General features: G+C 43.0%; 1 protein-coding gene across 1 annotated transcript; it reads right to left on the minus strand.

The window, feature by feature from the left end:
- Window positions 1-381: 381 nt before the first annotated feature.
- BOK (BCL2 family apoptosis regulator BOK) lies at window positions 382-25,066 on the minus strand. The gene is made up of 5 exons (XM_053389909.1): window positions 24,785-25,066; window positions 22,758-23,130; window positions 13,341-13,469; window positions 3,238-3,401; window positions 382-1,355 (listed from the first exon to the last, which is right to left on the minus strand). Exons 2-5 carry the CDS (start codon window positions 22,984-22,986, stop codon window positions 1,230-1,232), a joined length of 648 nt encoding a protein of 215 aa, XP_053245884.1. The 5' UTR covers window positions 22,987-23,130; window positions 24,785-25,066; the 3' UTR covers window positions 382-1,229.

Genomic DNA, 25,066 nt, shown 5'->3' on the forward strand with positions numbered 1-25,066 from the left:
GCAACAGCTTTATGTGCACAAGGGAGTGTGGGCAGGGGGTGGATCTGTTAAGTCAGTTCTCCTTTCCAGAGTTCCTTTTGGACTGCAAAGCCAGCTTCCCCACCCAGACTTCAGAATTGATGTGACGCTACTTTGCCAAAGCTGTGTAGTACACATTATACTTTTAAAGCACGTTCGAAGCACAATCTTTCCTGCAAACCCTGGGTGCTGGGGTTGCTGGAAATTGTAACTATTTGAGGGGTTAAAATGCAGTGCCCAGGATTCTTGGAGTTAAAGAATGGCCATTGAATGGGCATAAAAGATATACATGCATACCGATCATGTAACAAAATATTCATTTGGCATTAATTTTGCCACAACAGCAACAATAGTCACACACTGTACATGATAAACACACAGCAGTTGATACAATTTATTGATGTCTCGTTTTGCTTCCCTCATAAGATACAACATGCTCATGGGATTGCCTGCATTCCACATTAACTTCATATTTGGGACAGAAAGGGTGGTGAGAAAACTCAAAAAGTTGCTGCAGTTAAATGTCTCTGAATTTTTCTTCCTCTTAAATGGAGGGTGGAAAATCTGTGGCCCTGCCCTAATTTTTTTAGGCAATGTTTTCATTTATTTTTGGTCTTACTTCTCTCATGTAAGGAAATTTTAACATGCAGCAGGTAGTTATATTATCCATGCTGAAAATCCCTCTCAGGCAGAGGGTGACAGAGCTCTGATGACTAAAGACAACTGCACAATTCGGGTGTTTACAGAAAACATCCATCTTACAACAACATTAGCCAGGGGTTTAGGGAAGATGGGAAGAATCTACTGACTGACTAAAAAACAAAGGAGCCGTTATCATTTTGCAAATGAAGTGGACAGTTTGCTTCTTAATAGCAACTCCAAGTAGGATTTCTTAGGTGTGTATGCATTATGTGACACAATTTGAACGGGAGGAAAAGAATAAATAACTGAATGGCAAGTCCAATAGCCTCCCAACCTTATGTACATGATTCCAGCCACTTAGAAAGCACAAAGGGCACTTGGCTGTAAGAAGTGATCAGGAGAAATGTTCCCCATTGTTGAGGAAAGTCTTTGCACTGAGGCAGCTGGAAAAGCCAGACAAGTGGAATGTACATTTGCCCAGCCCCTCTCTTCATCGTCTCATTTCTTCCCCTTCTCTGTGCCAGCTGTGTCCGTGAGAAGGAGACATGGTTTCAATAGGCAATTGGATGTCATCTTTCCGGTAAAAGCACGAAGAAGATGGCCTTCAGGAAGTGGCCAAAACTACAAATAGCAGCCACAAGCCAATGGGAGCGAAGGCTGGGATCAGTATTCACCACACATTTTGTTATGTCGGTCTAGTGGGAGAGAAAAAGAAAATGGAGACTCAGAAATGTGCTGTCATCAATACAATGTTTCGCACTCACACAATCTGTGTTCTCACATGGTTCTCCAAATATTTCTAGCAGATGGCTTGGGAAGATTTCCCACCTTTCTCTGCAGGTCACCAGCCCTAAAATATTTCCCTAGAGCTTTACAACCACCAATATTACCACCACCACTCTGTTTCCCAATTATACTGAGACCCAAATGGCTGTGCATTTTATCCATTTATCGCTGACAAAATGAATCATATTATTTTTTTCAGAAGTTCTCAGTATCATCCTTTTCCACCCTACTTTCTAAAATAAAACGTTTCCTGTAAAGATTATACAGTAAGCATCGTCACTGCCTGTTTTCAGCTTTGTTCTTTCTTGATCTGAATAACACACCCACAGCAAGGGACACTTAACACTCAACGTTACGGTTTTTTAGCCTGGATGTGCTATGAACCATAATGTGTGATGTGAAGGCCATGGGCACATATCAAGCAAATGGTCAGGAGACCATCTCCCCCCTCCCCCAGCATCCTTAGCAGCAGATGTGTCTGTCTCTCTCATAGCACATGCAGCAGCAGTCCTAAACAATTCTGTGCTCATGCGCCTCAAAGGGATGAAAACTGGATTCATAGCAAAGGTATTGGCAGGTCAGGAGCAAATGAGGTTAGTGGAATTGTGCAGGGAGCTTGATGGCAAATATAGTCAAGGTTGCTGCAGGTCAGTGGGAAAGCTTTGGGAGCATAGAGCTAGTATAATCAGGATCACTGCAGGGCAAAGGTGGATTGGCAAAGCTATAGCTAAGGGAGTAAAGTAAAGCATCAGCTCTGCTGAGAGATGTCAACTCTCTCAAGTTCCTCCCTCCATCAAATGTCCCTGGTAGCAGCCATTACATCAGGCTACAGCCTAGGGAGAAAAAAGAAGCAGGCCCACCGCTAATTCAACCAGCAATTTGTGGCTCCTCCTCTCCTTGATCTGCTACCATTCCAGCTAGTCATTGTAATGAACAGCCAATGCCTATTTGCTTTTTGTCCCTTCTCTCTACCCCTCCATCCACACATCCTTTTTTCCTTTTGTGCTATGTCTTTTAGATTGTAAAAATGAGGGCAAGGGCTTATTATTGATCTTGCTGCTCCAGGAGGACAGGGTAAAAATGCTTCAGATAAATAAACATAGCTCCATAAATGGGAATTCTATCCAGTATTTAGCTGCGTTCTGCTTCTTCTTTGGTGATCACTCATAGCCGAGTAAGATTGTCTTCCACGGTTTTAAAAATGAGTCCATAAGTGGGGACATTGGTTTCCGGGTGGGAATTGATCACGGTGTGGATTTGCTAAGTGTGCCTTCCTCTTATCAAGTTTCTCCCTTGCATCCTGAGTTTGTGTGTCTTCAAAGCCCATGACACCTTTGGTAAAGGCTGTTCTCCAACTGGAGCGCTTGCAGGCCAGTGTTTCCCAGTTGACAGTGTTTATACCACATTTTTTAAGATTTGCCTTGAGACAGTCTTTAAACCTCTTTTGTTGACCACCAGCATTACGCTTTCCATTTTCGGAATAGAGTAGTTGCTTTGGAAGACGATCATCAGGCATCCGCACAACATGACCAGTCCAATGAAGTTGATGTTGAAGAATCATTGCTTCAACATTGGTGATCTTTGCTTCTTCCAGTACACAGATATTAGTTCGCCTGTCTTCCCAAGTGATGTGTAAAACTTTTCGGAGACACTGTTGATGGAATCTTTCGAGGAGTTGGAGATGGCGTTTATAAGGCATTATACCTACCGGTAGCTCATGAGACCATTCTGTTTTTATTCATGACAGTAATGTGTCCGTAACTTGCACATTCGCTCTTTGGAAAAGCTTACCCAGCCTCCTCTCCTCTTCATCCACATCACCAAAGTCTTGCGTACAAATTCTCCCAGGCAATCCACAATGGTATGGACCATGGCTGGCTGGGCGTGTCTTACACAGTCCACAGCAAGGCCTGCTGCTACAGCATAGAGAGACACTACTTTACCCCACGTTATGCCTGCAGGAAGAAGGGGAGGGGAGAAGAATTTCAGCATACGATTGTTACAAAACCGGGGGGAGAAAGGGCCTGACCCCAGCCCCAAACTCTAGTCACTATGCCATTAAACCAGATGCTCTACTATGTACTAATCTCTGGCCTCCCAAGCCTTCCAATGCTACATGCCTGGATGGCCTCAATTTTGAGAATGGATAGCATCATCTGGCACCCTGAAGTGGTTGGTTGATAAGAGACAACATCTGAGGTAATTAATGATTGTAGTGGTTGTGTGGAATGAATGATGAATGATATTGGGCCAGTAGCTGTATGAATAATGTTCATTATGCTCATAATGTTCCCTGACTTTTTAATATTGATAATCGTGTTTATGTATATGGATGCTATTTTTGTATTTGTTTGGTTTTTGTGTAACCACTTGACATGGTTTTTATTGAGATTATATTACATTTAGGTCATTTTTATCGATTGCAAACTGCTTCAAGATCTTTAGATAGCGAGAAGGTTATAAATGAAAATTATAAATAAATGAAGATGGACAGCATCAGCCTGCCTTGACTCATCCATCTGGCAAGGATTGATGTGCAACCCAGCGCAGGCTGCCTGCCTGGCTGGCTTCTCCTCCTAAATTCAAGAGCATCCAAGAGCACAAACCCTTACCTAGGACATTTCCTATCCTCTCTGTGAAGTGCTGTGAGACAGAGCTAGCTTGGCCATACATACAAGCAAACAAAAAAGGCACCTTGGACGCAAGTCCACGTTCTTAACTCTTTTAGGCATGGTAAACCTCCCATACAAGGAGAGTGTACAATAGAGGCATTTAAAATGTCATGAGGTTCTTGACCACACACTCTGATCAAAGCAATGTCATCAGCCCTGTTCTGATTACGGTGATAAGATCCTTGAGCCGAATTAACTTGGTGTTCTCACAAAACCCAGCTGTTTTCTTTTTTTACCAAAAAAGAGAAAGAGATCTAGGGAGGTAAACACCCCAGATGTTGTATGATGCATGAATACTGTATAGTCAATGTCTAGTCTGGTAGAAAAACACACAGAAATTCAATATATTATCAGTTTTTCTCATTATCTACTGCCTACACTCAGCAATGGTGAATGAGGTGCAGTATGTAGCAAGAGAGTAGAATGCTGAACAGCCAGTTAATCTGGCCTGCAGCAGAGCTTCCCGTCCAGAAATGTGACCAGCTAGACAGAAGTGCCCTCAGGGGGCAAGTCCAACCATTCGTACTAGAGCTGGTATGAAGTGCCCTCCTCTCTCATCCCTGATCATTGGCCATGCAGGTTGGAGCTGATGGGAGTTGCAGTTCCAAACATCTGGAGGGCACCAGTTTGGAGAAGGCTGGTCTACACAAAAAGAAGAGCGTCAACTGCTGCTGTCAAGAAACCAGACAAAGATAGTTACGCAGGTTGGTGTTCCCAATGTGTTTCCAAAATCTATCTTTAATCCATGAAATAGTTATACTCGTTTTTGAAGGCTGCTCAAAAGAACAAGCTCACAAAAGCAGAAGGGTTCTTTTGAGCAGCCTCAAGGCAGCTGTGTTTGTTTTCAAATGCAGAATAGCTCATTTTAGCCTGTTAAATATAAGCAGCACCCATTCCTTTTACAGAGCGTGCACCTGTTCTTTATTTTAGATAAAATAAATTTAAGGTTTACAGACTGGTTTTCAGCAGAGCCTCCACAACAGCATTCAATTTTTTAAAAATACAATAAAATTACTTAACCAAACATTATGATCCCATAAATATGTACTTGGAGTAAGCTTCATTTAAATCTGTGGGACTTGCTTCTGATTAAATGGACTGAGGACTGGGGCTCAAGACTGCTGCTGTGCTTTCACAACCAGAGAAGACAAAAGAGAGGTCTCTGATGACATGGTCCTTACAAACTCTGTCTCCTGTAAGCAGAATCCAAGTTCCTGGTTCTTGTTGTAAAAAAAAATAAAAAATTAAAGGAATAAAAATTCACAACATTTGTGAATACAAAATCTGAAGAAGTCAAGAAGGCCATGTGAATCTGGTCAATTTGCTTTAAAATGCAGACAAAATGAAATCCTCAAGCATCGCCACCAACAAGTTATTGTGACAAGGGACTAGAGCAGAGGTTCCCAAGTCGTGGTCCACAGACCATCAGTGGTCTGTGAGCATAGGAGTCAACTCATAGAGGCCGAGGTCCCTTCGGCCCCCCCCCAATAAAATGTTTGAGGGGGCTGCCCCCTCTAAGTTGACAGTCATTGCCATTCAAATAGTGTGCGCACCGTGTCTTTGATCAATTATGCAGGACACAGCTTACCTGCCCCCCCCCCAATATTTTATTCAAGCTGGCACCCCTGTCTGTGAGCTTCATTCCGTTGCTCCTTGGCAAGTCTGTGGACTTGTGGTTGAGGACAAGAGATGGCACATCCATCGCATTAAATATTCCTGTTCATTTTAATTGTATTTTTATTGATTCTTTTATTTCTTATATTGCATTTCATTGTGTTTCAATTTGAATTCTATGGAAAATTACAAAGCACAGTGCACAACAAACACTACAATAGGCAGAAAAATCATTAAGTGGTTCACCAAGACCTTCACCAGTTTTGAAGTGGTTCATGGAGACAAACAAAACAGTTTGGGGACCAGTGGGCGATAGTCCACTTGATCAGCTACACCTGATGAAACAAACTCTAGTCTATGGCAGCTTATGCCATAATAGATGTGCTAAGTCTTTAAGGTGCCACAGCCCCATTGTTTCTGATAGCTAACGCAGGTGAAATATACTCAGAGTCGAGAGTGGATTTCATGCTCTTTATTCAGCTCATAGTGGTGAGGAGGAATGAATGAAAGTCCCCTCAAAGTATCTGGTTTATATACATTATTTACACAATGGGCTGCACATGATTGGCTAATTCTGGGATTCTCCTGTAGGCCAATCAGGTTGTGGAGTCACTTCTATCTGGAGCTGGATTGGGTGGCTCCTGCCGACCAATCATAATGCTGCATTGTTCTAGGACCAATCAGACTGCTGCATTCTGAATCCTATTGTTCTAGGACCAATCAGACTGCTGCAGTTTGGATCCTATTCAACTCAGTACATAACAGCAGGCAAGACAATTTCCCATTCTGTTTATGCCTACTATTATCATGAACAACTTTCCTCCATTTTACAACACTCTGCAGTACAAGGGCAGTGTCTGACCAGCATTTGGGAGCTCACAGATGTGACATAGACAGCTTGCCTGTTCCTTTGAATCCCTCCCGCTCTTGCCTGCCCACAAACAGCAAGAGGCACCAATCCACATCCAATTCAAAAAGATTGCCACCAATTCAGGATCCAATTGGGCAAGAGACAACTGTTATTTCCAGAGACACTTAAGAATACCACCACTTATTTATATTTACGTATGTGTTATCCTAATAAAAGCAAGCGAAGAATAAACCAGAGGGGAGAAACCAGCAGGAGGGAGGGCTGTCCCTATGCATCTCCACATCGCAGAGCTGAATTTAAAAACAAATATCTGTTTCAAAGCTGGCAAGCAATGCCAAAAAAAGCTGTCTCTTCTTCTGCTTTAAAAGATGCCAGATGGAAGCCAGCTGTGAAGCCAAGATATGTAAATATACTGCACAGCACAGAAGAGAGAGCAAATGTGAATAATCTGGAGGGAGCTCACCTGCCCTGGCCTCCCAGGTACTGGAAAACAGCCAGGAAGCCATGTGAGGGTAAGTATCTGGTCTGTCTCCAAGCTCAGAAAACCACATTTCCCTTAGCTAAACAAATAAGTCTACCAACTTCATTATCAAAGTACACAGCTCTCCATTCAGACCCCCAAACAAACTTCTCATGAGTTGTATTTAGAGATGGGTGAATCTGCCAATTTCACTGACTCTCAGATTATTTTTCTCAAAGTTAAATTTAGTTCTCATTTCCACATCAGTTTACAATTCTCTCCCCACCCCACCCCACCCCGCAAATGTCTGGCTCCTGTGTTCCAGATTTTTGAGGAATGTGAATTTCGAAGGCTGCCATGTTGTTTCAGAAAGTTCAAATTAGATTGATTTGCCATTAAATATGAACTCAATCTAATTTCTCTCTTGGATTACGAAAAGGGGGTTGCTTGTGGGTTTATAAGAAAGGGAACAAACATTATACAGACAAAGCATGCATACTTTGACCATGGCTTCTTGCTATTCATTGCAGACAGTGCCTGAATTAAGAACTAGAGCTTGCTAAATCCAGCATTAGTATTACCTGGCATGGTCCGGGGGCATGTGTGGTTTGCTGCAAAAGAGGGAATGCACCACCCAAAAGAAGAAAACAACGGGACACAGATTTGCATCAAATTTTCAATTTGCATATTTGAATTTATTATATTCAGATTCAAATTTAGGGAAAATACTTTAATTTAAAGAAAAAGGCATCTCACTATAGAGAGGCAGGCCATGACCAGGATGGGGGAGAAATTTGATATCATTCACATCTAAAGAGAACCTACCTAATTTGCATTTTCCAAAGTAATAAACAAATCAAAACATAACCATTCTTTGAAATTCACACTTCTCTGAATTTTGCAATGCAGTCCAGCCAAATATTGTGCACAAAAATATGTATACTAGGGGAAAGCATGCATTAAAATGTTTATATTAGTGAAACTAACATACAAAAAGCATTATATTAAGGGAAATCACTTTGCTAAAATCTGTATATTTGGCAAAATTGTAAAAAATATATATAAAAATTTGAGTTAAAATTCTGACAAAGTTTCATAAAGACTTTTTTTAAATCACAAATTGATGTGGAGATTTGAATTTAAGATTGAGGAAATGAGAAATTGAGACAAACCAAAATTAACAGATATGCCCTTGCCTAGTGCACCTGATGCCTATTCACTCTGTCTTCCAGGAGCTAACTGTTAATGGACAATTTCAAGCTTCCTGCTCCCTTTTTAGGATTATTTATCTTTAAATTGGACTTGCTCAGCCCTTCAACCAAAGGGCAGCTTCAAACAGAGAACTGTTCTCTAAAAGCCCTTCCAGTAAAGGACCCAAGTAGGAAACATGGTCACCTTAGGCCCAGATTTCACCTGACAACTGGATGGAGAGTAGTAGCCTCCATCATAAGTGATGACTGAGGCAGTTCATGGCACAACCTTGGACCATGACAGGCAGCTTCTATTTCTGTCTTGCCCAAGGGCACAATACACAGCTGTCTAAAAGCACCCACTTAAAAGCCTTTTCCTCTGGGCTAAGTTAGGCCAACTGCTTTGAAGAAGTTTGCTTTATTGTGTTGAGAGTCCTTTCACACAGTGAAAGCTCTCCTTCAGCAGCAGCATGAGCAACATGGCCAGTTTTAAGACTGACCAGACTAAACAAAAACCTTACCCAAAGTTTTGTGGACTCCAACGCAAGCAGCTCCCACAGACATTCATTGGATGTTTGAAATCAAGCCCAATATTTGAGATTTATAGCACAAACACAGGAAGAGGGCTGTCGCCACTCTTGACCTTGTAGTCAAAATCATCAGTGTGTTTTTGAAGTCATAGCTCCATGTATTTAACATGTATTGAAAGAGGCAGAAAAAGAAAAGGAAGATCAGTTTTCTTCTTTTAAACAACACCCATATATCTGGGGTGGCTGAAAGCATGTTAAAAGCATTTGTTGTTGCTAGTTGGAGAGCTGAATAGGGACACTCTCTTGCTCATAGTTTCTACGTCCTCGCCCAAAGCAATGATTGTGCCGGTTGGATTCAGAGGCATAGGAAATAATTATCTGGATTCAGACTAAGCGTAACGGATGTAACGTTTTATTTTCTAGTTCCTTCCTTGCATAGCACCACAAGCTAACTCATATTTTTTCAAGAATCACCATCTAGAAGACTTGCAGCTAAACTGCAAGGCAATAATGCTTTAAATAAATCTAGCAGATTAGCTGTACAATTGTACCTTGGAAGTCCGTTCAACTTCCAAAACCAAAGTGCTGCTTCTGATTGGCTGCTCCTGCAGCCAATCAGAAGCCCCATCAGATGTTTGGCTTCCAGATCTTTTAAATTGTTTTTAATTTTTATCTGTGTTGTTTTAAATGAGACCATCTTGGCTGTGCACCCTGGAAGACCTGAACCCTGCCTTGCTGGCCCTTTCCCATCTGGCCTGGGAGAGTGGAGTGCTGACTGACTCCAGCTACAAAAGCTGAAGCTGTTGAACAGATTCTTGGGCTGGAGTACTGTTTACGGGGTGTGTGTGAGAGAGAGCTGTTGCTGTTATTGATACTCTTGTTGTATCTTTAGTTTTAGATCTTATGATTTACATGGAAATTGTTTCCATTTGGTTGTGTACTTTTTGATGTGTTTTATTTATTGTTTATGACTTCTGTTATTTTTGTAATTATGTAAATCTTGTCATGTTGTGAGCCGCCTTGAGCATAGTTTCAACTATGGAAAGACAGCATACAAATAAAATAATGGTGGTGATGATGACTGTACTGTGATAGAGCACAGCAGGTCCAGTTGAAAGGAAGTTATGTGGACAACAGAGCAGAAATCAGCCAAAGGACCATAAACTCATCCTATGTGAAGTAAACAAATGTATATTTTTCAATCCTCAACCCTTTAAACACCAGAATGAGTAATCAAGAAACTTCTTCACATGCCCAAAAAGAAAGGACATGTATGTAACATACACTTTGTATCTGACACAACATGCATGTGTTTTGTATCCAGTTTTGAACCAGAGTAAAAACCTCTCCCATCTGAAAAGTCACCATCTTGGTCAATTTTATGCCCCCTGCAAGATGAAACCCACAGTTCTATCTGTTAGAATTCCTGATCCATAACTGCAGTCATGGGATTGTTGTCTATCACATGAGGGTGTATGTTTTGACTCCATAGAGTGGGAAGTTACGGAGACAGGATGTTTGTGTTACTGTGTTTCGTGAAGTGGGACTATTGTCCTCTGTTCTTTTTCTCTTTGCTGTCTGATGCTAGAGAGAGAGGGAGCCATGTTGCAGTCCTCCGTGTGTGTTTATATGTAAATAAAGTAGATTAGCCAAAATGCTGAGTTGCTGAGGTCTGTCATGCGAAATGCGCAAACTCTGTGGATCCCTAAGTGTGCCGGTGTCGGTTGGCATCGGTCACTGTGATGTTCGGGCGGAAGAAAGCTTTTGAAGCTCCCAAACGATTGACCAGGAGGGAGAGAACAACATAACTAGGAGCAAGCCCAGCTGAACACAGGGGGATTTACTTCTGAATAAATATGCAAAGGGTTGTACTGTAATTTTACCCATACAACCATTTTCTGGAAGAAAAGCAGTTTTTATTTTATTTGCAGTATGTGTGCGTGTGTGCGCGTGCTAAATCAAACATCTCATTAGTGCAGAATTTTAACATTGAAGTCCAATTTCTGAAAGCGCTCACTACAGCTGCTTTCTATCCTTAATTGCTGGATCTGGCATTGATTTTTCTTCCTCGAAGAGTGGAATGTCTGGGTGAGGCACGACTGAAGCTCTTTATTTTGCTACTTTTAACATTTAAGTTTAACTGTTGCTTGCATTTTACCAGCAAAGCCTCCAGCATCTCCTCAGAAAAATGACATTGATTTGATTCCATCTAGCAGCTCTTAAAGGCCTAGATGGGTCGCGTTTGATTCACAGCTAGGGTTGCCCAATGCAAAAGAGTTCTGAGCTTCTCAGTCTTTAATAATATATAGAAGAAAGCACCTCTTCTGTCACTTGCTGAAATTCCCTCTGCTACACAGCTCTTAAGGATGCAACAATCCTGTCCTCATTTACCCCTGGTCACCCTACTAACTACAAATGAGGTGGGATATACTAGTCATTTCTAGGAGTCAGTGTGTTTTGTACCAGAGAATGGAAAATAAGCCTGAATCAGAGTGTTTGTTTTGAATGACTACTGCATCTTTCATTTCTGCTCAGAACACATTCAGCGGATGGCTCTGAATTGCCCAGCAGGTGGGAAGAGATTCCTGGAACATTCCCCTGGTCTGTCAACTATTGGAGGTGGGATAGCAACAGGAAATAACAGGGTTGGAGCAAATTTCTACTGTCTTACTTCAGAGCTGTCCATGTATCCATTAACAAGGAATTGCTTATGTGCACTACACCCCACAATATGCATTGGGCTACCCACTATAAAGGGACGCAGGTGGCGCTGTGGGTTAAACCATAGAGCCTAGGACTTGCTGATCAGAAGTTCAGCGGTTCGAATCCCCACGACGGGGTGAGCTCCCATTGCTTGGTCCCTGCTCCTGCCAACCTAGCAGTTCGAAAGCTCGTCAAAGTGCAAGCAGATAAATAGGTACCGCTCCGGTGGGAAGGTAAACAGTGTTTCTGTGCACTGCTCTGGTTCGCCAGAAGCGGCTTAGTCATGCTGGCCACATGATCCGGAAGCTGTACGCCGGCTCCCTCGGCCAATAAAGAGAGATGAGCGCCGCAACCCCAGAGTCGGCCAGGCATCCCTTTACCTTTACTTTACCCATGATATACTTCAATATGCAACTGGCCCCTTCAAGGTGCAGCAGTGTTCTCTCCAAAAGCATTGCTTTCATACAATGTGTTTGGACACACGATGCTTCCAGCCCCGAATAAGCTTTAAGCAACTCCAAACCCACTGCCACCATACTCAGAGTGAGGCAGTTCTGGTTCAATGTTTTCTTTTTAACAAAAGTCACTCTCAAGTGAGACCCTCCCTTCAAATAATTGGAAATATGAATTGACAGGTGGAAATACTAATAAGAACATAAGAGGAGCCATGCTGGGTCAGGCCAAAGGAGGCTCATCTAGTCCAGCATCCTGTTCTCACAGTGAGCAACCGGACATGATTAAGCAACATATAAATGCCTTAAATAAAATAAATGCATGCCTAAATAAAATGGGAATCTGCATGCCAAAATAAGCTTTGGGCAGCCCCAAATTATTTAATTTATTTATTTAGTAGCTGTTATAAGCTACTTTAAAAAAAAAAAATCTCTAAGCTAATGCACAATATAAAAGCAATAAACAATGTAATTAAAACTGTAAAACAATAGAATAAAAGCATAAACAAACAAATACAGGAATTCAAACAAGCAGAAAACAGGGTTTGATCTTATGGATAAAAGTGACATCCCTTTAGGGAAAAGTAAAGAAACTGTGTTACCACTACAGTGGTACCTCGGGTTACATACGCTTCAGGTTACAGACTCCGCTAACCCAGAAATAGTACCTTGGGTTAAGAACTTTGCTTCAGGATGAGAACAGAAATCGTGCTCCAGCGGCACAGTGGTAGTGGGAGGCCCCAGTAGCTAAAGTGGTGCTTCAGGTTAAGTACAGTTTCAGGTTAAGAATGGACCTCCGGAACAAATTAAGTACTTAACCCGAGGTACCACTGTACTGATAACAATAAGCCCTAGCTATGAGAAACTGTCAGAGAATTATTCCTCTCGCAAGACAAATATGGTAAAATTAGGCCCATGCCATCCCAATTCCTCTGCTCACTTAGAGGGTAGAGAATTTTGGAAAGTCATTTGTGCACAGTTGTACCCCAGACGGAAGCAGTAACTTGGCAGCCATTAATGTGTCCCATCCCAAGAGTGAAAAAGAGGAAAAAACTAGAAAAACAGAAAGGTATTTTTTATGTAACAAAGTCAGTCACTGCTGGGAGTGTAGTGAGAGTGAGCTCAAAAGCAAGGGATTCCCCTGCTGGGAGGAGAGAAATGGGGAGTGGCTACAGCATCTCCTCACCTGGTGAGATATAGGAGGAAAGAGTAAACAAACATGGCTTTGTGTTAAATCATTAGTGCAGCATCCACTGCCAAACCACATACAGCCAGCATCCTCTGCCAAGTGGGCCCCACCCAACAGGCTCACCCAAAACATGCCTGTGCTTACACACCTAGCTTTGTTTCATTTCTCATCCCTCTCATTCCCTCACCCACACTGCGGATTGCAGGACAGCACCTGAAGTAAAGATCTGAGTTGCCACTGCCAGGAAGGCATCTGTTACCACGGTTTCCGAGTGCAGCGAGATGTTTAGCTGCCGTGCCACGTTCCGGTACAGGTTGGGCCTGATGTACTCCAGCTCATCACCTGAAAAAAGAACACACACAATTCAAACAAAAACAAGGACTTGTTTTAAACATCTGTAGCCCACCTTTCAATTAATATTCCCAAGGTGGGGATCTGTGGTACCCGAGACAAGCGTGAGGGAACCTGTGGCACCAGGGGGAGGATATCCCAAAGCTAGACTGCAGATGTTGTTGGACTCCAACTCCCATAAGCCCCAGCCAGCATAGCCAATAGTCAGGGATGATGAGAGACATCTGGAGCGCCACAGGTTCCCCAAGCCCTGACTTCAAATAAACACAACAGTAAAGGTAAAGGGATCCCTGACCATTAGGTCCAGTCGTGACCGACTCTGGGGTTGCGGCGCTCATCTCGCTTTATTGGCCAAGGGAGCCGGCGTACAGCTTCCGGGTCATGTGGACAGCATGACTAAGCCGCTTCTGGCGAACCAGAGCAGCGCACAGAAACGCCGTTTACCTTCCCACCGGAGCGGTACCTATTTATCTACTTGCACTTTGACGTGCTTTCGAACTGCTAGGTTGGCAGGAGCAGGGACCGAGCAACGGGAGCTCACCCCGTCACGGGGATTCAAAACGCCGACTTTCTGATCGGCAAGTCCTAGGCTCTGTGGTTTAACTCACAGCACCACCCGCGTCCCATAAACACAATACAAGTGTCTAAAAACACAACTAACCAGTAGAATCCTGACAGGAGCTAATAGCTGAAAACACACAAATACTATTAATTAAGCACCACATGGTTAACCACATGGATTCCTGGCACTGGGGATGGTGTTCAGCATGCACTACGGAAATGGCTCGCTCTCGGATTTCCACTGGCCAGATTTTTAATGGCCGCACAGTAACAGGCCAACAGGGATATAAATGAACAGGGAGGTCTTTTCTAGAAAAAGAGGTGCAGGAACTCACCATAAACACCTCTCTCATTCTCTTAGAATGGCAATGGCACCCACCGGAGAGGTGCCGGAACTGGGGGGAGGCGGGGAGCCTATGGAGGCAAGTTTTCAATACCTGGATCCTAATTCGAAACATTATGTGCCAAAACAAGCATTTTAGATTGTGCACAGAAACAGATAGAGAGCAATATTTCTCATAAGTCACAGTTGCTGTTTCAAAAAATAATGGTGCAGCAGAATAAAAGAAATGGGCTTTTTGTGCTGGGTTGTTGAGTTGCTAAACTGTATGCATATATATTTTTTAGATCCTCCTGTCAAGCATTCTGAAAATCCTTTCTGGACTGAAGATAGCAAATGCTTTAAATGAATCAATAAATTGAGTCATTCTCTGATCACATTTGGTTTCAGGATCTTCAGAGTGTCTTTAAAGATAATAATAAATAATAATAAAAAACCTTTATTGTCACTACACCATCTGTGTGCATGGTGTTCTTGTATTATCTCAGAGAGGGTTAGAGAAAAGGTTCTGTTCCCCCAGCCCCTGGAAAAATGTGGCCTAGGCAATATGTTGCCCCTACTAGGCAATATGTGGATGCCATGAGCCAGGAGTCAGCTTCGCCTGCTGAACAGCAGCCTGAAGGTGAAGAAGGCAGAGTGACTCCACCTGCAGCTGATCAGCCTGCAAGGACACAGAGGAGAAGGCACTGATGAGAACCAGCTGGCTTCAACCTTCTTAAGCAGAGTGCCTATTCAACTCAGTACATAACACAGAGTTTCCAGCAGCAGTCAGGTGCTGATAACAATGCCTGTAGTTCTTGGCCCTACCTTCCTGCTTCCTGTTCGTCTTGACCCTTGACCACCATGATCATTGGATTTCCTGACTCCTGAACCATCCTACTACGCAGATTGCTGCTTGCCCAACTCTAGGACTGGACCTGACCTTGGAAGCTGACTCTGCCTTCAGGCAAGTGCAGCTCAGAGACTCTTCTGGTTGGCTGGCCTCGCATTCCACTGAGCTCTGCACATTGCTGCTCAGCAATGAGACACCAACAGTATCTCATAGCTTCCATGGGACAACCCTTTTTCAACTCCTTGTCAGTCGTCTATCAAAGAAGGTATTTTATGGGCTGGGACATGACAGAAGTAGTACAAGGCCTGCCTGAAGCTGTGAAACATAAATAAGGCAGATTAAATATGTCACCAGTTATTTCCCACAAATAATAACATGAGATATTTAGACTTGGAATAGTCTTCCCTTGCCCCCAAGATCCTTCACCAACTTGCTGAATCTAAGCGATCTCAAAACCAGCAAGCATCAAGTGTGCCAAGCATTTTTCTTGTTTCTGTATCCTTTTCCCAGATGTGTGTGAGGATGTCAAACAGGAAAAGTCACACCCATTATAAAACACAAGAGATTGGAAAGTGGCCAGAGAGAATAGTCAGGTTTAAGTGTCAAGACACATGAACTTAACAGAATCCTCCAGGAGTTTTGCAAATCCTGGGAACAGCTGTATCTCAGTGGCAGAGGGTCTTCGTTGCATGCAGAAGGTCTCACGTTCAATCCCCAACAGCTCCTGGTAGGGCTGTGAAACCCTGAGAGCTGCTGCCAAGCAGTGTAGACAACACTGAGCCCTATAGACCAATAGTCATGTCTAATCATTCTCTTGTTACACAGCCTCATGCTTACCCCTCCTTTACTTGGGCTTTCAAAATGCAAACAGGGATATAAATAATAAACGTAGTCCCAAATGTGTTTGTGCTAGACCAGTGCACACTCCTGGTTATAGTTCTAGGGCTTTTCTGCAAAGCAATTTTACTAGGCAAATGTGGGACGGACGGACACATATTTGTTTCTCTTTGATTGTATACATTCTATGCACATTTCCTCTAGACTGTGCTTCAGTTACAGGATACGCCAGTTAACTGATTTGATTAACACCGTATGCCCTTTTAAAATGTGGGGGTTTTTTGGGGTGGTGATTATTGGGTTGTTGTTTTTATTTTGACTATATATTTTGTGGTTTTATATTTTGATTTTCCTCTGTGAACTACCCTGAGACCTCTGGGTATAAGACAGTATATTAATAATAATAATGATAATGATAATAATAATACTGCATCTTCCCCTGACACCATCTGTTTGTATCATGAAGGGAAGCTGCGCTTGTGGATGCTTTGTGGAATGTGCCTGTGCGATAGCATCTACTGGATATTGTGCCAGATATTGCACAAATATTAGCAAGCAGTTGGAGGACGTCTCTTAACTAATCTTACACACAGGAGCATGGTCCAGGCCTTGGTCCAGTCACCATCTCTATCAGCCTAATCTACCTTGCCAGGTGACTGTGAGGCTAAAATAATGACAAGGTTGTCATGATGTAGACATTAGTACTGTGTAGATGGAACTGCATTCATTCAGGGATAGGGTGAATCTGGTGTGTGTGTGTGTGTGTGTGTGTGTGTGTGTGTGTGTAGAGGATGAGCCTCAGCTCCTTTGCATTAGCTTCTCAGCTAATTACTTCTGACCAAATAAGGATGACTAGCTAGCCATCTTTATTTGCTCAGAAGCCAATTTGTGCCTGGGCCCCATGACTCATATGTAGGGCCGTAGCTAGCGGGTGGTGAGGTGGGCCCCTGCCAGGGGCACAGATGGGGGGGGCACAAAATCTGCTAAAATTTTGTCCATAAATAAAAATATTGATTATTACCTCCTAAGAAAAGGTTTTAAATAGAGGGTGAATTGAATGGGGGGTGGGGTTGGAGAAGTGGTGGAAAGAGCTTATTTGTCCATGGCTAGGAGGCGCAAGCTGAACGGTTCTGCCAGGGGCGCAAGATCACCTAGCTACAGCTCTGCTCATATGTAACTAGCCACAGCACTGCATTCATTTAGTCTCATTAAGGACAGTAAAAAGTGTTGATTATTTGCCATTCATGCAACCATCTGGCACTCTCAATTAAGTCAGCATTTAAACAGATTTTTTTTAAAAGCCAAGTTTTTGGAGAAACCTGCAAGGAAAACATTTGACCCTCTGAAGGGCTGGATTGTTCCATGTTATCTGACAAAAACAGAAAGGAAACGTGGTTTATATATGCACAAGCCTGATAAGAGGGAACATTACCCACTGGTGAGGGAGGGGAGCTCTCTGCACTAGGAATGGGGGATTCCTTCTGAGATATGGCAAAGAAGGGAGGAAGTTGAAGACAGCTGCTTCCCAGCAGAGAAGCACATTGCATGTGAAGGAAGAATAGGGCATAGTGTAAATTGGTAAAGGTTTGTTCTACATTAGCAATGCTGCAAATTGGTTGGAGTAAAGGCTCCTGTGGTTCCCCTCCTGTATGAGCACACAAGCAGCTACACCGTGGCATAACGCTCACATGATCACTGGCCTTTGAAAAATATGTATTACTTGTATGGCTGAGATTTCAAACACATTAATGTGTCTAACAGTTAGCATGACTCCCCCTTTTCTGGAGTCTTCTCCCCATTAGTCTACAAAGCGAGTGGGCAGATGAATAACATGGTGCAAGAAGAGAGAGAGAGAGAGAGAGAGAGAGAGAGAGAGAGAGAGAGAGAGAGAGAGGAGTGGTTCAATCCACCTTTGGCTCTGCCCCCACTTCTGATATGTGGCCCTCAACAGATTACCCACAAAAGAGTGTGGCCCTTGGCAGAAAAAAGTTGCCCACTCCTCCTCAAGGACATAGATGAATGATAAAAAAGACTGCAAAGCGCTCCAAAAGCATCTCTTCAAACTGCGTAAGTGGCCAGTGAAATGGAAAATGCTGTTGAGTGCAAGTGTAAAGTGGCATACATTGAGCCAAAATAATAATAATCCTAATTTCACATATATACACTGATGGGGCCTGAACTTGTAGTGACCATCCAGTAAAGAGATATTGAGGTCATAGTGGTTAGAGAAGTGAAAACGTCAAGTCAGTATATGGTCTAAGTATGGGTATATCTGCCAATTATTGTTTCTCTCAGGTTATCAACTTTCCAATCTGAAGCTCAGTTCTCCATATTTCCACATCAATTTGTGAACTGGAAAAAAAATCTCTTGAAAATTCACCAGCATTTTAGTGCAAAATTCTCCTGATGTAGACATCTGTATGTAATTTTGCCTGATAGACACATTTTTGCAAGGCATTTCCCCTGAAATAAATTCATTTTTATGGACACTTTACCCCAGTATATGCATTTCTGTGCACATTACTTTGCAGGAGAACTGCACTGCAGAATTCGGAGAAGTGCAAATTTTGAAGAACGATGACATTTCAATTTTCATATTGTTTCAGAAAGTGCAAATTAGGTGGGTTTGCCTTTCAGTGCAAACGGACTTGGAATTCTCCCCCATCGCTGTGTGGTAGTTGCAAAGAGAAAGGCAAGCTCCATGTCAGAGTTCTCTAGGAAAGGGATTGACAAATGAAACTGCCCATACTGCAATACCTTTATACAAATCTATGTGTGACCAAAGAGCTCAGACTCAATGTCCTTTTAAGTATGCCCTGGAAATCTCTCAACTTGCCTGGGAAAGTATGCAAAACAAAAGCTTTTGTTGTCGTGTACGCTTGCCGACATCTGCCTATAATAATCCACAGTGAGGGACTCTTGCCAGCTATGACTGTTAGTTTAACAGCTCTGGAAAATGCAGGTGACGTCCCTTCTGCCTGAGAGTTACACTGAGAGGGAGCAATTGCCCATATGTCCTGCTTATAGGTTTTGCAAGACGCATTTTTGGTTGTCCACTGTAGGAAACAGAGTGCTGGACTAGATAAGACTTTTGATCTGCTCCACCAGGGCTCTTCTTCTCTTTCAGGTGTGAGGAACCTTTGGCCCTCCAGATGTTTCTGAACTACACCTCCCATCATCCTTGGCCATGCCTGTAGAAGCTGATAGGAGTTGTAGTTCAGAAACAGCTGGAGGGCCAAAGGTTCCCCACAACTGCTATACAGCATGTTAGAAACTGCCGTGCAATTACTGCGTAATGAAGGACCGGTGTCTATAAATTATGATAACAGGTAAACATGGACATTCTTATGCATAAGGTATGGGAAAGAATAGCATGCTCACCTCAAGATCTGTTAAGCTTTTCCCTCCCAAAAGTATAGCCAGTACTGTGACATTTATAAGGAGATTCACTGGGGAGATAGGCCTACACCTAAGCTATTGCACCTATATCATGTCTCTTTGCCTATGCTTCAGCACTGGACTGGTTCCAAGTAATTGCCCTTCTGTTCACTGAGAATTAAGACATCCATTCAAAAATTTGATAGGAACTCCAGACACACAAGGTGTTCCCCAGCCGCTCTCACCAAAGCTGGAACGAGTCAGACTTGTTGCACCACTTGGCACGGGCTACAAAAGCTTAGGGTCACCATATTTCGTACACATTGTTGAGAAAGAGCATGAATACAGCATGGCTTCCGTAACCATATAGGGTTGTTTACAGCAGAAGGAAAAGAAAGGCTCAGTAGGGGGTGGGGAGGGGAGGGGGTGTTTCCCTCAAGCCTTCTATGAATGTTTTGATTTCAAGCCACATTGCTTAGATGGAATGCCAAGTTATTGTACCCATAAGCCAAATCCTACTCAAAACGTTAGCAGCCAGGACAATTGCCAAAGATTCGCACCACAGCACTTGCACTGGCTTTCTGAAACACTCACTGCCACCCGCATATCTAAAGGATGCAAGTCCCACACTCTGGCCTCAGTCTTGGAGGGAAATTGAATGGGTAAATACACACACAAAAAAAAGTGTAGGAAGAGCAACAGGGAGAGAATAAAGAGCAAAGGCAGTTGATGGAGAGAACAGCAAGAAGGCAAAGGAATGGCCCAAACAAAAAGGAATACAAGCCCCACTGGAGATGAACAGTTCTGAAAAGAACTAAAAACTAATGGGATCACCTCTACAAGGAAGTCTACATTATGCTCCAAGGTCTCAGCCTGAAGGGAAGACTTTGAAAGCAAAGAATGAGAGGTGGATTAAAACCAGCTGTACAAAAGTCCAGGAACAGACATTTAAAAGGACAGCTGTTAAGACTGGTGTTCCCACTGCATTTTGATGGTATCAGTATCAGTGATGTGTATAACCTCTTCATAAATATGCCAAAGCTGCATACTCAAATAATCTCGAGCAAACAAAAATGTTTAATTTGTCCTTTTTAGGGAAGGCTTTGATGCCTTCTCTCTCTCATTCTTGTAGATGGAGGAGACACTGGGATATGTAGAGGACTGAGGGCACAAGGAGAAGGGGACAACAGAAGACGAGATGGTTAGACAGTGTTCTCGAAGCTATGAACATGAGTTTGAACAAGCTGCGGGAGGCAGTAGAAGACAGGAGTGCCTGGCATGCTCTGGTCCATGGGGTCATGAAGAGTCGGACATGACTAAACGACTAAACAAAAACAAAAGCATTTGGCTTATGGAGGCTCCTTGTGACAACATTTCGGAACCTTGTTCTCAAAGGTGTCATCTTTTTAAAAAACATTTGACAAATAAAGAAGCCCACTTTTTCTAAGAAACACTTTATGCAGGACAGAACCCCCAGCATCAAACTATTCCTCTCCAGAGTATCAAGATACCAAAACATTGCAAAGGTAGGCCATTTGGGTCTTTCAGTTATATAACTAAATACCATAAGTGCACTGTATGCTGCTATTTATTGCTGTAAAAAATCTGAACAAGCAAAAATGCCAGAACAAATTCCCATCTTCGTACAAATCTCCTTAGCCAAGAAATTGGCTCTTCAAGTACTGACTTGGCAAGTGTCAACAGCGATACCAAAGCCAAACAACAGAGAGAAAAGAGATGTATAACTAGTACTATCAGAGGCAGATTTAGGGTGGCACAACCGGTTACCCAGAACAGGGCGCTGAGCTGAGGGGGCGCCTTCTTGCCTCTTTCCCAGAGTCTTCCCACATCCTTCCCCATGCCTTAGCCAGCTTTGGGAAGGAGACGGGAGGGCTGTGGGGTGTGCATCTCAAATTTTGGCCTTGCATAGGATGCTGTTACTGAGGTCTGTCCCTGGTACTATAATCCCACATAATGTTTTCACAGTATAAAGCCAAATGACAGCTGATTGCTTGGAGTGCTTTGGAAAAGTGGGGTGCAACTATTCTGACCGCAGAAGATTCTTGCAACTGAGTAGAAATCTTATTTCAGCATCCCTTATGCTCACCATCTGTCATAATCGAGGGCAACTGAAAGCACAAGTTTACTATTCACAAATGAAGATGCAACACTAATCTATTATGGGCAGGTTGCTAAGCAAATGCCTGAAGGGATTCTAGCCTCAAAAAGTCTTATCTTATAGGCAGCAATTATTTTTCAGGGTATGATAGTGGCATCATTGCTTGTGATGTGCACATGTATTTCCTTTGTCCCTGGTTAAAAAATTTTGAGCACAGCAAAATGTTCAAACAGAATGATACTATCTTGAGTCAGATTCTATGGAGTAGTACAACTGGAGCATGGGTAGCCGACGTGATAACACCCCGAGTTGCGGACTAAAACACCCATTGACTATACAAGTTGAGGCTGATGGGAATTATAATCCACAACATCTGGAGGGCATATAGCTATACCTCTGAACTAGACTAATGAAATGTTATTGTACCTGAGAACAACAGAGGGCGCAGCAGGTTGAACTCTATCTGCTCCCATCCTTTCTTCCTCAAATGGACACACGTGTCAAGTTCCAAAGAGTAGGCTGATTGTTACTCCCACTCTTCCCCTTGTTCCAAGGGGGCGTATTTTTGTTTTTTAATTATCTGCAGAGCTATTTGATTGTTTGTTGGGGCTTTTTTTCTTTATTTCTAAAAAGTTTATATTTAAATGTGCCCTGAGAAAGGGTAGTGATGACTGCATGATTGACACAAAGACCAGCCAATCAGCTCTGTGCACAGCCCTGGTCTATGAACAGAGGAAGTGGCTTTATAAATGCACACTGGATGGCCAATCAGTGATGCAAACAAGGAAAACAAATTTCACCTATGCTCAATCCTAGGAAGATGGAATATATGTTTCTGATGCTGATGATGTTTTAAATTTGTATCCCACAATGTCTAAACTGCAACGAGTTCACTTCCCCAGTAGGCTCACAGTTAAAACTATGTCTGTTCACATACTGTCATCAATTTTTTCCCAAGCACTCATGGGCAATGAGGAGGTCCAGAAGTCTGGGCTGAGCATACCACACACTTCTGATTCTACAGGCATGAGCAGTTTTAGAAGAATATGACCAAACACCATTCACCTGAATGCCCTAGCAGAAATTAGCAAGATTGCGGGGGATTTGTTTGCCGAGCCTTTCACTCAACAGCATCTTCCCCCTGATCCAGGCAGAAATCCCAGGAATCCAACCTGCCACCCTCACAGAGGCACTGACAGTTTCAGCACTTACCTAATCTTAGAAGTATGTTGGACACTTCTGCTAACTTGCCACCAGGAACAGGTGTGCTTTGCTCAGGCTTGTTCCAGCCAATTCCAGCCCGAATCAGCCTGGAGTGAATGAAGTCTCTGCAGAGCACTTTGGCCTGCGATACAAGCTCCTTGTCTGTAGGAGTCCGATCAAACACTTCCATGACTTCTGCAGCAAAGACAGAAGAGCGGCGCAGAACCTCCATCTTCATCACCTAGCCCCAAGCAGGCAGGGTGGAGCAGTCATGAGGAATGAGCTGGTAGTAGGATCCCTCCAGGGAAATCTACAGCTGGCCAGTGGTTCACTATGATCCTGATTCACTGCAGCTCTTGCCACGAATGCTCTTTGGGGCTGCCTGGTTGATAAAGAACATTGAAAAATCCATGAACTTAAAAAAAGGGCACAAAAGGAATATCCAGGCATCCAAATCTCATTGCGATGTTGTATTTTAATACTTAACACTATTTATGCTGGTAACGGAATCACATCACAACCTTATGCATTTTTTACTCAAAGGAAGTTCCCCTGTGTTCAACGGGGCCTACACAAACATTGGTGCTTTAGTGATTCTTGCAAAAATAAAAGCAAAAGTAAACACCCCAGAACACAAATCACATCTTGTAGGCTGCAGGACATCTACAAGAGCGGGGGGGGGGGTGCTGGCAGAATTTTTACAAATCTAATGCTATTTCTTACAGACCCACTAGCCCCCTTTAAGAATTAGCACAGCAGACGTTAAATTTGGTGAGAATCTCGAAGTAATGTTCAAAGACAGATACTCCCATCTTGTATTGTTGTTTTTTGTGACAGAGAACAATAAAGTAACCACCAAAGAATACAAAATCCCAGTGGCAGTAGAATCAGCAAAAAATGTGCACACCAAATCACATCATCCACTCAACCAAAATATGGCTGGCTGAGAAATAAGGGTCTCAACAAGCTGTCTCCCTTGGCTTCTTCACAGAACAAGAACTGTCACCCCAGACTTTTTCCTCTGGGCATGTATGAGACAGACAGACAGACAGACAGACAGAACACAGAAACCTTGAAAGGGATTTTGTTTGGTGCGATAGGCACACCAAATTCTTGATCTTAAGTAAGAAGACATTATTATTGCATCAATGTTGTCTCACAGATGTTATTAATTTAAAAATCACAGAGCTGCAAATAAACCTCTCCAGTTGCGTCTGGTAACTAACTCCCAGACCCGAGCCTTGATTTAGCACATCCCTAACAAAACAACTCATAGACAAGATCTGAAATTCTGGCTTGACAGTTTGGTTAAAAAGGGGGGAAAGAGATTATGTTTTGCATTTTTCCTCTATAAACCTTAATAGAATTTATTTACAAAATGAAATTCCGGCTTCACACAGAGAACATCAATGGAAAGACCAGCATAGCTCAGCAGCAGTCAGAGCACACACCCCATGTGCACAAAGATTCAATTCCTGGTGGAAAGACCACTGCCTGGGACCCTGTAAATAACTGGACCAAGATTGGCCAATGGCCTGACAGCAGAAGCAGCCTGAAACCCTGACAAGAGGACCAAGAGGTTCCACAGAGGTTTCCGGCAGGACATAAAACAAGTTGGGATTTACCTAAATGTCTCTAGCAGCAAGCTGTGCCATTTGCACCATCTTTTTCCAGCCTATTTCATACTGAGATTTCTTTTTGGTCCCCTAACAGGATGAGCAGAACAGCCCTAAGCATTCATTGAATGACAAGAGCAAAGCATCCCACCCACTCCAGATCCAGAGAGACACAAGGGCCTAAAATGAGGGTCAGAAATAGCACTGGGGTATCAAACAACCGCTTGAACCTGATTTTGGCGGGAAATACAGGATAACCAACAATGCAACTTTTTGCTCAGAAGTTAGAAACCTAGCAAGGTACACACATCAGCAACAGGAGTCCTGGGATGGGATGGCCTATTCTAAATAGGGCACAAGGAAAGGAAACAGCAAATAAACCCAAACCATTAAGCTTTTCAGCTTTATAAAGCCATTTACCTTTCCAGAGCATTTCCACCCCAATTATCTGCAGATTGGCTTCGTATGTTTTTGTATTTTCCTTGGGAAGAACTTGCCCCCTTCTCCAGGGCCTGGGCTGCACAGAGACTATAAGGATGCTGAGCTGCTGAAGCCACGCTGCACTTGCTTCTTCCAAAAGACCTGGAGCCACGGTCCCGCTCTTCTTGCAGCCTCCTTTGCCGCTGTCAGCTCTGGCTCTGCTCTTTTTCAAAGGGAGGGGAAAGCCAGCTTCTAACAGTAGCCTTGTAAGGAAGGTGGATT

The sequence above is a fragment of the Podarcis raffonei genome, chromosome 5 (genome assembly GCF_027172205.1).
Source record: "Podarcis raffonei isolate rPodRaf1 chromosome 5, rPodRaf1.pri, whole genome shotgun sequence".
Taxonomy (NCBI): domain Eukaryota; kingdom Metazoa; phylum Chordata; class Lepidosauria; order Squamata; family Lacertidae; genus Podarcis; species Podarcis raffonei.